At 35.8% G+C, this 12,879-nt stretch overlaps 1 protein-coding gene across 1 annotated transcript in view; it reads left to right on the top strand.

Moving 5' to 3' along the window:
• The window catches only part of DENND4C (DENN domain containing 4C), a 45,807-nt gene that overhangs the window by 14,836 nt on the left and 18,092 nt on the right, over nt 1–12,879 (top strand). The window contains exons 10-20 of the mRNA XM_079330180.1: nt 1,877–1,977; nt 3,538–3,756; nt 4,730–4,875; nt 6,062–6,097; nt 6,326–6,456; nt 7,287–7,419; nt 7,877–8,083; nt 8,752–8,880; nt 9,598–9,736; nt 10,070–10,216; nt 12,328–12,453. Coding sequence (XP_079186306.1) covers nt 1,877–1,977; nt 3,538–3,756; nt 4,730–4,875; nt 6,062–6,097; nt 6,326–6,456; nt 7,287–7,419; nt 7,877–8,083; nt 8,752–8,880; nt 9,598–9,736; nt 10,070–10,216; nt 12,328–12,453 — 1,514 coding nt within the window. The remainder of the gene's footprint in view (nt 1–1,876; nt 1,978–3,537; nt 3,757–4,729; nt 4,876–6,061; nt 6,098–6,325; nt 6,457–7,286; nt 7,420–7,876; nt 8,084–8,751; nt 8,881–9,597; nt 9,737–10,069; nt 10,217–12,327; nt 12,454–12,879) is intronic.

The raw sequence follows: 12,879 nt of genomic DNA, 5'->3' as shown, positions 1-12,879 counted from the left end.
GGTGTGTAAAAATAATGTATTGAAGAAAGTCATGACAGATAACTTACTCATTTGAAGATACTTGTTCATAAGTGGAATGGAACGTGAAGATTATGGTGCAGAAAAATAGAGATAAAGCCAGGAGATTTTGCAGGGAGATAAGGATGTCAAGATGATTTTAGGACTGTTAGAAAGACTAAGTACCAACATTACTTGAATTGGCTGTTGAGCTAAAAATCTCCTAGTGGCTGACCTCTTACAAGGCAATCAGCTGGAAAGGCTTTCCTATTCGTTCTTTTACTGTCTTATAAGCCCATTTCTCTTTAAATAGTGAATTGATCTCTTCTGGTTTTGTGGCCCATTTTGCATTTATCCTATCTACACAACATGTTTGACTTCCAGAGGAGTTTGGCATCTGTAACATTTGACTTTGGTAGATGTGAGATATTGGTACCTGTATTATAAAGCATTTTTAACCTGGCAGTGAGTACGTCTTTCACTTTTGGAGGTGTGTTGAGAAGTCCAAATTTCCATTAAGGTCTTTGTGTTGCAGATAATACAGAATTATGAAAATACTGTGTTATTTGTGAATGAAGATTTTTTCATTCATTTTATCCACATCAGTTTCTGCTCCTTTTTAGTTCTATGGCAGTGTGGTACTGCTGGATTTGTTTTTTAAGGTGCAAAAGCATTTAACATCACTGTTGCTGGCTTGAAAAGACTGCTTAATAGAAAAATAACTTCAAAAAAATTAGGTATTTTGTGGTACATTGGTACATTTGTCTAGTGTCTCTTCAAAGCAAATATGCTGCTATTATCTTTCTTAAGGTATACCAAAAATTTACAAAAATTTACCAGCCTTTCTAGGGCAAAGATTTGAGCATTTGTTTTATTTTCTAAGCATGATTTTTTTTTCTGTCACTTTCTGAATGGTACCATTTATACTGGTTTATAGGCATGCCATTACTGTGGGGGGAAGAATGGGCAAAGGCATCCATAAGCATGGAATTTTTCTTTTAACTTCAGAAACTTTGGTTTCCTTCCTAAGATATTTCTGTCTTTATGCCAATAAAACAAATAATAGTGGAACAAATATTTCAGATGCAAAGTGGTAAAACAACTAGTGCCAGTATCAATTTGGATAGTAATAACTGGTTAGGTTTTATGGCAGAGAGGTTTGTTATAGTCTCTGTAAGAGCAGTACTCTCCCATCTTCTCCCTTCCAGAAAGAGGCATAGGAGTTTTCAGGATTTATTCCCTACTCTTCACTTATATCCGACTGCTTAAAGAAGGTTCTAGCATTGTATCCATTGTTCTCTTTAAAGAAGATGGGCATCCCTTTAAGCAATTTGCCCTACTGCTTTATCAACCACATCCTTTTCCAACTGTCAACTGAATTCCTTGTGTTTCTATTACCTGTTAGACTCTAAGATGAGACTGGACTGCTATGGACATATTGCAAAGTACTAGTAAGATATTGTACTCAGAACTGCCTTTATTTGTATCAGCAGTGGTATGGCAGGTTTATGCTAGAATAGACTTTGTATAATAATCACATATAGAAGAGTGTGCTTAAATTCATTGTACCAAGGCTGATCAAAAATCTGTAAGGGGAATTGTCTATAAAGTCTAAATCAAATCTGAAGGCAGATCCTCCTTGCAGACTAGAGAAAATGCTTTACTCACTTTATACTGTTCTTTATCTGAAGAAATAAAATTCTGAGTTATGTCAGTCCCATTTTATTTTTTTTTTATTTTTAACAAATAGGCACAGTGATAAGATTTCAAATTTGACGGTACTTCTTCCGTAAATAAAATTACTTAAGGCTGTTGACATTATTCTTTTTTATACGGTCTGTATTTTATGTCTTTTTTGTTTGTCTCTTCTGTGTTTTAGATCAGATGATAAGAAGAGCGCCAACTGGAAGCAGTTTCCTAAAAAGCCATGTAAAAGCCTTCTCAGCACCTTAAAAAAATTGCACCCACAGCTGGCAGCAGGTGAAATAGATAAAATAAAAACTTCTGATTAGTATATAAGTGTAATGATTTCCTTCTATCAGACGAAGTGTGATTTGGTTTTTTAGACTTTTTTATGTGACTTCTTAGAATTTAATGTCTTTTTCAGTTTTTACTCATGGTCATGTCCAGCCTCTCATCCACCAGCACCCCCAAGTCCTTGGCAGAGATCTGTTCATCCCCCAGCCTTTATTGATACTGGGGGTTTCCCCAACTCAGGGTGCAGCATCTTGCACTTGGTCTTGTTAAATCTCATGAGATTTCCATTCCCAGTTCCTGGATTTGTCCAAGTCCCTCTGGATGGCATCCCACTCAGCTCAGTGTCATCTTCTAACTTGCTGAGGATGCACTTGATCCCATTGTCTGTGTTATTGATGAAGATATTAAATAATGCAGGCCCCAATATGGGCCCCTGAGGGACACTACTTGTCACTGATGACCATCAGGGTTCTAAACCATTCACTACTACCCTCTGGATGGGACTACCCAACCAAATTCTTATCCATCTAGCAGTCTACCTGTCAAATCCATCTGTCTCCAGTTTAGAGAGAAGATGTTGTGGTGGTCTGTGTCAAAGGCTTTACATGTTTCTTGAGATCTGTAACCCTTCACTTGTCCACTGATGTCGTCACTCCATCATAGAAAGCCACTGGGTTGTCAGGCAGGACTTGCTTTTGGTGAAGGTGTGCTGGTGTCTCAAGTCACCTCCCTGTCCTCCCTGTGCCTTAGCACAGCTTCCAGGAGGACCTGTCCCAAGATCTTCCCAGGTACAGAGGGGAGTCCAGTGCTGTTGAGTATCTCAGATGACTTTTCTACCACAATAATGGAGTAGCTAATTTTTGACAAACTGTTTTGTCAATAGAAAAATAAAGACTTACCGTTTTCAGCCTAATGTCTTTGATGGATAAGAGCAAAGTTCTAACTGACCTAACAGTTTTCAGGTATTGTTTCTTTCTAACTGTAGATAGGTTCTTTCAGGTAAGATGGTTCAGGGTATGTAAGAATATATTATTATGGGGAAGGAAACTATGATGAACTCATGATGACCTAAGAGACATAAAATTTGCAAATGACAAAACCAAAAAATCTTGATAATTAAGAGGTAGATGTTCCTGCCTTAGTTTTCTATGATTTTTTTTTTTTTTTTGCAAATAACCTTTACTTCGTCTGCTAGAAAATCTTAACTTTTACCTTTATCACCAATGTGTATATCATTTATTAGGAACTACTTCCTAATTCTGTCTTGAGCACAGCCAGTGGTCTCTCTTAAATAATTTTTCTATTTTGGCAATATTATAATAGCTGTGTTGTAATATTTATCTATGTAGAGGTATTTTTATTATTATAACTGATATTTTTGTTATTAGCTGCCGCTGATTTTTAAGAATGCAAGAGTAAACTCTAAATGCCACTTCCTTGTTTCCACCATTGGAATAATCCCAGGATTTCTAGTGCTTATCATTTATGAACATGGAAAAATAGAAAAAAATTATGAATGCACTGAATTTTTATTAAAGAATTGTATGTGTTGTTCATTGGTAGTTCACAGAAAAACTCAAGAAGGCTCTGCAGTGGAAATGACTCCTATAGAAGCAGATTTTTCCTGGCAGAAAAAGATGACAGAACTTGAGATGCAGATCCAGGAAGCATTTCTTCGTTTCATGGCATCTATTTTGAAGGGTTACAGAACATTTCTCAAGCCAATCACACAGGCACCTTCAAATAAAGCAACTGCTGCCGATTCCCTGTTTGATCATCAAGGTGAGGGTGGGGCAAACAAGCTGCTGATAGCTTTGCCAGTGTTACAACTTTAGAGCTGAAGAGCTGCATAACTTTAAAAGTTCCAAGTACCCTTTGGTTCTACAGTCCTTGACAGTATTTAAAATTTCAGTTTCTAAAGTTAAGCTATTCAAAGATGATGTAAACACAAATACATACACATGGAAGGTTTGCACTAGCATCAGTGTTAGAAAAGGTTTTTTTCAGTAGAATGATGCTCTCTCATCATGGAATTCTACAAGGGCATCTCTTGGGAATGAAAATATATTTCTCCTTTTGTGTGACACAAAAATGCTAAAAGCGCAGTAATGAGGAGTGAAGTAATGGTCTTGATAGAAATGGAATAATAGTAGAGAATGGGGCACAAATCAGAAATACCGCAAAGCAATCAACAAAAGTTAGCAAATGTGACTTCCCTCATCACTCTTAACTATGCAGATCTGTTCATGAGTTGGACCCTACGTAAAATGTCACAGGGGTTTTATCTGTGGTGGTATTTTGGGTTTTGTTTCTTCTTTTGGAGTTGCTGGTTGTTTTGTTTTTTTTTTTTTTTAATTACTGTATAAGAGATTTGAGAAGACATTTTTAGGAGAGTTTTCAATTTTATCAGGCCCATCACCTTTTAGAATAATGTAATTTTTATTTTAGTATTGTTTTACCTGTTGAATGCTTTTGTACAAGGTCATCTTTTTCTTGCACAATGAATCAACAAACAGAGTGAGAAGCGATTACATGTGATTGGTTGCCAAGGATGTTAAAAAATAGCTATTACAAATGCTTTTATTTTAATCTTCCAAATGCAAGTAGATAAAAGTGGTTGTTACTGATAAAGAAAATACTTCATATATTAGCATCTCAAATAATACATATTGATTGTGTAATTTATGTTTATTAACACACTTCAGATGTTAATTTCTTATGGAACTTCTAACTGTGCATTTCCTTTTATAACCAGGATTTTTAAAAAGCAGAGACCGTGCCTATACAAAGTTTTACACGCATCTCACCAAAACACAGATATTCAGCCGCTTTATTGAAGAGTGCAGTTTTGTGAGTGACAAGGATACTGGCTTGGCATTTTTTGATGACTGCATAGAAAAGGTGAAAAATATGCTACTAAGTAGTATTCTTCTATTCACTTTGTATTACTGTCCTGTCCTTTAGTTGTGAAAGTACGTAACTTCTGCAGGAAGTATTCAAAAGGATTGGAATTCTTGGTGGTTATTGCTTTTCTTCATCTTCTTGCATGGTGATAATTTCTTTGTTGTTGGAGGAAAGTTTAATTAAAGGCCTGTAGGATTTCTATCTATAAGATAATGTGAAAATTACTAGTAGCTGACACTTTGGCAAAATACCATCCATGTCTCCCCATTAAAATGTTTTACTTTCTCTAAAGTAGAATTGCTACCAGTGGTCATCTGCCACGACCAAAAACATTCTTGCAGTTTTTCCCACAATTTCAACTTTGAACATGCCTACTGCTTCAGATGTGGTCAGGACTGGTTTATGTGGATAAGTTCCCCTTTCATTATATGCATGTTATTGGAGAAAGATTATGAGTTTGTGTGGGGGGGACTTTGCGTGATTTTTCTTTTTAGGTGTTTTTTTGTGGTTGTTGTGTTTTTCTTTTGGTTTGGTTTGGTTTTGGTTTTGGGTGTTTGTTGTTTTTTTAAATGAAGTCACATCAGTATGATGGTTCTGGTCTAGATATCTTATGGTGTTTGTAGCTTCATCTTTAAAACTACAAGTTCACAATATTAAAGTGAGCTAGAGAAATGTATTTATTTTGTAAAGCATATGTATATGATCCTTTCTGGGCAGAACCTTCATTTTAATAACAAGTTAATATAGAATGAGTCTTTGATTCAGTATTGATTCTAATCAGATTAACATTTGTGAATGGACAAAAGTTTATTTGCCTTTCCTTTCTCTGCTAAATGTGGGATATTCATCTAGAGAATACTTTGTTAATAAATTATTACTGCAGGTTGTAGTATTGGAAATAGCTGCAAAATGAGTTTCTCTTAACTAAACAAAATGAAAGCACTTTTTCTTTGATATATTAATGATTTTGTATTTAGTAGATTATGTCATCAGGCTGAAAGCATGATGATTACTGAATTCTTCACTGAAGTATTTGAAAAAGTGCTAAATTGCTTCTACAGTAATATAGAAAATTACTGTTTCTTCTTTAATATTTCAGCAAGTGACATAGCTTTAATAAAATTGTTTAGGATTTTGGTTTTGAGTTGAGAAGAAACTCTTAATTTATTTTTTCTTTTCCCAGCTCTTTCCAGACAAAGGAATGGAAAAAGGAGAGAAGGTACTTTGCCCTTGAAAATGTTTAGAAATATCTGATAATGAAATAAAAATGGAAAGACAAGGCTGTGGACTTGATATTTGAACAATAAAAACATGCATAATTTATATATATCCCATCAAATACAGCATATATTAAATATCTTTTTACGTATTCTAACATAATTGACGTGTAAAGGACATTTTGTTACAAAGCCATACTCTGTATTTAGTGTACAAACTCTGTTTTCAGGTCGATGTAGATTCTGTTGAAGATGCACGCTTGATTGAACTTGATGAGTCACAAAAAAGTGAACACACAGTGTTCATAATGCCTCCAGAACCACCTGCTGATGATGGACAGGACCAAGTGCCAAAATACAGGTACAAGTTAGACTGTCACATAGCGTGAAATTAGGGTGCTTATGATGTTGCATCTGCAAGGTAGGTGTTTGAGGCTGGTGCAAGCCTTGCCTTAATACACTGTTCAGAAGAACTCTTTGAAAGATATGAACTACGCAGATTCTGGTAAGTTTCTGAGCCTCTAGAAGTCAGTGGTTTGGGTGTGTATATGTGAGAGCATGTGGATTATGGTATTAATTTTTCAATAACTTCTTGCCAACTTTACAGTAATACTTCTCTGTGTGTATTCAGTGTCCTTCCTGTTTGAGCCATTTGTGTGTATTTTGTAGCAAGTGCAGTGCTCTTTGTTCCATGTTGAGAATGATGAAGCGTGGGTTATGAGTCTACCCAGTACTACTGATCTGCAGAGAATGAACCTAAAGAACAAAACACGCACTCCATGTTTTAGATTTTGTGCATTCAGTCTTTTTCAGCCCTGTGCAGGAAGTGTACCATTTCAGATATTCTGGGTACGATTTGTTTCTTCCTGCCTCTCTTGGAGATTTTGAGGGTTCTGTTTTTTGCTGCTGTCCTTGTTAATCGTAGCCTGTACTCCCCTGACCTTCATGACATGGTTAGCAGTCTGGTTTTTGTTTCCATTGTCTTTGGCGATTTAATGTCCAGGGCATCTTCTTGTAGTATCTTTGTGAATAAGACTAAAAGGATCTTGCTGCTTTCTCTTTTGTTTTCTCCTGGTTCTTTATTCTGCTGTTTTTTCATTTTTTCCATACCAGTTGTCTTTGCATGGCTTTCTTGCTATGAGCAGGTATGTAAAAAACTTATTTTCTGTTTTTTTAAAATCATCTCTATAGCTATAAAAACTTCCCGCGACTAGATTTCAAGCTCTTTGACAGGCCACAGGAGCTCAAGCTCTCCTTCAGCAGACACCCAGCTGGAAGCAGCATTTCAAATAGTCCAGCCCTCATGGCAAAGAGGACAAAACAGGTCAGATGAGTCTCACTGTAATCACTGTGTGATCACCGAAAGATACAAATTTTCTTGGTAAAACTACCACTGTGTGTTTATACTATAAGCTAATGTTGTTAGAGGTTTGGTCTCTGTAACTATTCAGAATGAACACTTAAAAATAAAAGGAACAAAAGATGTTGAAAAATCATCATCTGAGATTACAGTTTATTGTCAAATGCATTTTTAGCTTTAGGCTGTAATATAAAATAAATTTAAATTTAATGCTTGTTGTGGGGAAATAAGATTGATCCTGATGCTACTTTTTGCTTGCAGAGCCTTAATAAGAGATAAAAAAGTAAAAAGGGATCTTCAGCTGAATGTATGTCTATTAGTATCAAATGCTAACTCTTAAGAAGGTAGTATATAAGTTAGATTTCTAGATTCAAGATGTTATATTTTTTGTCTGCTTTTGTGTTTTGTTTCACCTTTATAGGAGATAAGAACAGCCCATAAATTAGCCAAGAAGTATTACATAAACCCCTCCCAGTGGGCTAAGTGTCTCTTCAGTCATAGTTACAGTCTATGGTTTATTTGTCTGCCAGCCTATGTCAGAATTGCACATCTCAAGGTCAAAGCACTGCAACAAGCATATGATGTTCTGATTAAAATGAGGAAAACTGACGTGGAACCACTAGATGAGGCAAGTGTGAATCAAATAGTTTACCATGACTGTGAGATAGAAGACAAGGTGCAAATACAGTGTGTTTTGCTGACACCACCAGGTTAGGCATACTTATGGTTAGACTTGTGTTAAAGCCACCTTAAAATAATCTCAAATCACCTTAACTATGGCAAGTGGAAATAAATTTTCTTTTTTATCCTCAGCGTAGTGTATGCTGGGTCAAGTACTCCAACTGAATGTTGCTAGTCTTCCCACAGATGACCTCCAGAAGGAAGTTCTTGAATGTTCCTGTTTTTATTGCACTTTAATTAATGCTTTGCAGCCTTTCTGCACTGATAGGATGATGGTTTTGCATCCAGCATACTATTCTTACGGTGGTATCCACAGGCATACAGCAGCAAGTTGTCCTGCTTTTCACATGGGCACCTTACTTCCTTTATTTCTCATATAGAAGAGCTGAGTGAAAAAAACATCAGCATGCTCAACAGTGTGACTGCTGATGTTATTTCAGGTTCTGTGACTTGCTGTTTAATTTTTGCTCCCTCTTCTGGCTTTAGCATGTTATGGACTAACTAGTTCTCACAGATTTCCCTTTCACATGTATAAAAGTTGGAAACCAGAAAAGAGCTTAAGATGCTTCAAAATTTTTGTTCTTACTCCATTTATGCATTTCTGTGTCTTGTCAGATCTGTTACAGAGTAGTAATGCAGCTCTGTGGACTGTGGGGTCAGCCTGTTCAGGCTGTGAGAGTCCTTTTTGAAATGAAAAATGCTGGAATACAGCCAAATGCCATCACCTATGGCTATTACAATAAGGTAAGGATCCAGTGCAGTTGTCACTCCCAATGTGTGGTAGCATGTTTTTAAGGTTGTTTCTTGCAGCTCTGCGCTTGGATTTGCTGCTTCTGTTGCTCAAGCAATCCATTTGAACATGCTTACAGAATGACTGAATCTACACTAAATGTTTTTGCACTGTTAAATTTACATTCCCATGCTGTTTGGCTAACCAAAAATTCTATTGAAATATGGATTTACACTGTTTCTGTTTGCAAATTTTTGAACCATCTAGTGCTTCCATATCAAATAAATCTATTCTAAAGTATATTCTTTAAGATAGCAAGATCCAAGATAGATGAAGGCTGGAATTAGGCTAGTTGAAGTAGCCTCCCACTCCTTTCTTGTTTTCAAGTTGCCGTAATATCCCAATGAAACTACATGGTGAACTATGGAAAGAAAAAGAAATGAGATGCTACTGTAATCTTCTGTTGCTATCAAAATATATTGATAAGAACAAAACTTGTTTAATTAAAGGAATTTTGATCAATCATCTGGTTTTACTCAGCTATTGTGAACTGAGCTGAGGAATAAAAGGGAAGAGCTCATAAAAATTCAAATATTTGTTCTACTTCACATGGTCTACAGTAAATGCTTCTATTTTTTTATTAGAAGGGGGGGAAAAAGGCTTCTCACTATACTGTACTTTTTTTTAATGTAAGTTCCTTACTGTTATTGCAAAAATGTGTCCTTCTGCAGGCGGTTTTAGAGTCTTCTTGGCCTAGTGGTAACCGCAGTGGTGTATTCCTGTGGACAAAGGTGCGAAACGTAGTTCATGGCACAGCACAGTTTAGGCAGTGCTTAAAGAAATCAACGCAGAGCCCACGAGTGGTATCAGGTAATAAGTTAGTTGAAATTGATTTATTTCTGGTAAGCAAGAGCATGACATGCTTTCTGAGGGGTTGTGGCTAAAATTGTGTCTTTTGAAAGTGGAAAATCTGTCCTTAAATGTATAAAAATTGGTATTTGTGAACTTGATGGCTCTAACAGGATTAGCATGTCTTTTGCATACTGAATAATTAGTTATCTTGATTTCTGTTGCCAGAATTTCATACTCTTATTTTATATGTGCAAGCAGAAGTATTTACTGTTGTCTGAAGAGGTTAGATTTGTTTAAAAACCTGAACAATTAAGTCCTCTCTTACTAACAAGCTCTCGTTCATGTCTTTAGCTCTGCGGAGTCCCACGGGTGGAAGTGATGGGGACATGGTGAGCCGTGGTAGCGTGGATAGTTCTAATGATGTTAACAGTGGGAAGCACACCCTCTTCGTCAGTGACTTAGTCAGGCTTGATTCCGTTGATAATCACTCTAGCACAGGTACTAGATTCTGCTGGGTTTGCTACTAACAGTTCCCCAAAAGGCTAAATTTTCTAGTCTTCTGTTGATTTCCCCTTCACAACTACTACTTTCCCTTCTTGAGGCTGTAGAGAAGTGTGTAGTTAACTTGCGTAGAAAAAGTTGTTGAACATTTCTCCTTTACTGCACATCATACTTTAGTCAGAATGTACCATAGCAGAAATACTGTTACATTAAAATAAATGTTTTGCTGTGGTCTCACGTGCCCTGCTTTTGGGTTTATCTTCAGGAAAGGTCTGAAGCCTCTGGCATATGAGGCTGTTTAATTTTTGCATGTTGTTGTTTTTTTCACAGAAATGTTAGTCTATGTCAGTAAAATCTTTCTGTGAAAGGAGTGATATTTGGTAAGGTAATTAGAAAGTAACACTTGAAAATACTTTTTTTTGGCACTATCTCAGGTCTAATTAGCATTCATGGAATTAGTATGTTATGTTAGGTTATGGTAAACTATGCTTTTAAAGGCCATAATAAAGTGTCTTAATAGTAGTTGCTAAACTTTGAAATAAATACAGAAATTGTCAGAACCTTGTTATACAGTTTTTAGGAGACACCATGGGAATGGAAAGACAGGTGATGATAAGCTGGAGAAAAACTCCACATTAAACATAGTGTGCACTCCTCCTGACAAGCTGAAGTAAAAAGAGTGCACAGGAAGTTAATAATTTGAGATGGCAAGACAAAATGCATGGTTGTTCTTATCTGCTTTAGTACTGATCACATCCTACCTGTACAGTCTCAACTAAACTTCCTTTCTATGTGTACTTCAAAACTTAATGTACCAGATGATTCTTGCACACTCTTCATGTTTTTAATATCTTGAACCCTTCTGTCAAGAGAACTTTGAGTCTGATTCCTGTGCTTCATCTGATATGTCTACCTAGATTACTGAACTTCCCTTCTCTCTGCTCTTTGTTGCTCTGCTTTTTGCTCTTTGCTGTCTCTTGGGTGCCGCATTTGTCCTTGGCTCTCACGGTGTGGGGTGCAGACTTATGGTGTGAAGCCTTGGATGCACGTATGCATTATTTCTACCCTTGAATGTTACTCCTGCAGGTAATTTATTGATGGGGTATTGGCACTTGTGCTCAAGGCAGAGATAGTAACATTATTGAAAATCTGATAGAGAGAAAATAAGCACCAAAGAATGTCAGAACTTAATTTTCTATATAAAAAGGTTTAATACAGTAGTCAAATGTTTTAATTGATGGTTGCTCAAGTTTTAAATTCTTTTTGACATAGCTGTTATTTGTTGTGATATATATGGTAGATTAATTGTATCTGTCGCCCAAGTTTTATAGAGCTTCCCAACACCTTTCACACTCAATAACTTACTTCGATCTTTTTCGTTACAGTAATAAATACTAATGGGTACTCTGTAGTATATAGACAATCCTGTTTGTTGCTGAGAAATATGTCCATATAGTATTTTTGTCTTCTTGCACATGCAGCAGCACTTCAGATACAAATAACAGAGAAAACAGACTTTCTGGATTTTTTCATGTGACAGACATTTTTGATTACTGTAAACTTTTTTTTAGTGAGTTACAGCTGGCAAGTTTAACTGGTATAGTAGAAGAACAGACTTTTGAAAAGATGTTTATAGTTTTACTCTTTTTTTCCATTATAATTTATACTTACACATGCAGTGCAAAGATATAGCACAGCTTATGGTACAGCTTGCTCAATTATGGCTGTGCTTGTCTAAATTTAATTTGTTAATGCATTTGAGAGCTTAACTTACCCAGCAGTTAAATATTTCATGCTAATGCGATAGGAAAGGAATGAGAGCAGATACAATGCATTAAAAATAGTCACCATAGTATTTCAATGGGAATAACTCATATTTAAGATAATTAGAAAAGTAAATTTAGATTAGTATAGCCTAGTTATCTCTGGTGTTGTCATCCCTAAGTAGATCTTTCCACAAATTCATTATTTTGGTGATCTTACTATGAACTTTTCTGGAGAGACAACATGTGAAACAGATAAATTTCAGATCCTTAATTTTGTTATTGAAAAACAAATTTAGGAAGGAAAAGCTGACTTGAAGCATATGTTTGTATTTCTTTTAACAGCTAGTCTGTCAGACCAGGGTTTCAGATCCAAGGATGAACTTTTGAGAGATGTTGAGGATAGTCTTCCTGCAACTGAAACACAAGTAGAGAAAGATACTTCTTCTAACATTGAAGACTTAATAGAAGGTTAAGTATGTGTGTTTATGTTGGTGAAGACTTCTGGTAATAAATGTCTTTCATGCATTAGATTACCACAGATACCCAATTTATTGAATTTATAATGTTCCAAGGCTCAGAATAGAACAGATTTCATCTAGTTATTTTACTTCTGTGCTCTAAATTGTAGCAGTGGAATGTGTATAGTAGAAATAGTCTTTAATTAGATTAACTTAAAATATATGGAAAAATTAGACAAACATTGGGTACACAATAACTTACATTCTATTCCTTTCATTTGACTGTTTGAAATCTTGACAATTTTTTTAGCTGTACCTGTTCATTTAATAAAAGGTGGTACTTTTTCTTACAAGCTCTTCCCAGCTATAGAGGGCCTTATTGTCATCTCCTGTCTTCTGTCCAAACGTTGCCCATAGTTTTTCTGTATTTTTTTGT

The sequence above is a fragment of the Erithacus rubecula genome (genome assembly GCF_903797595.1).
Source record: "Erithacus rubecula genome assembly, chromosome: Z".
Taxonomy (NCBI): Eukaryota; Metazoa; Chordata; class Aves; order Passeriformes; family Muscicapidae; genus Erithacus; species Erithacus rubecula.
This window is presented reverse-complemented; position numbering and strand designations above follow the sequence as displayed.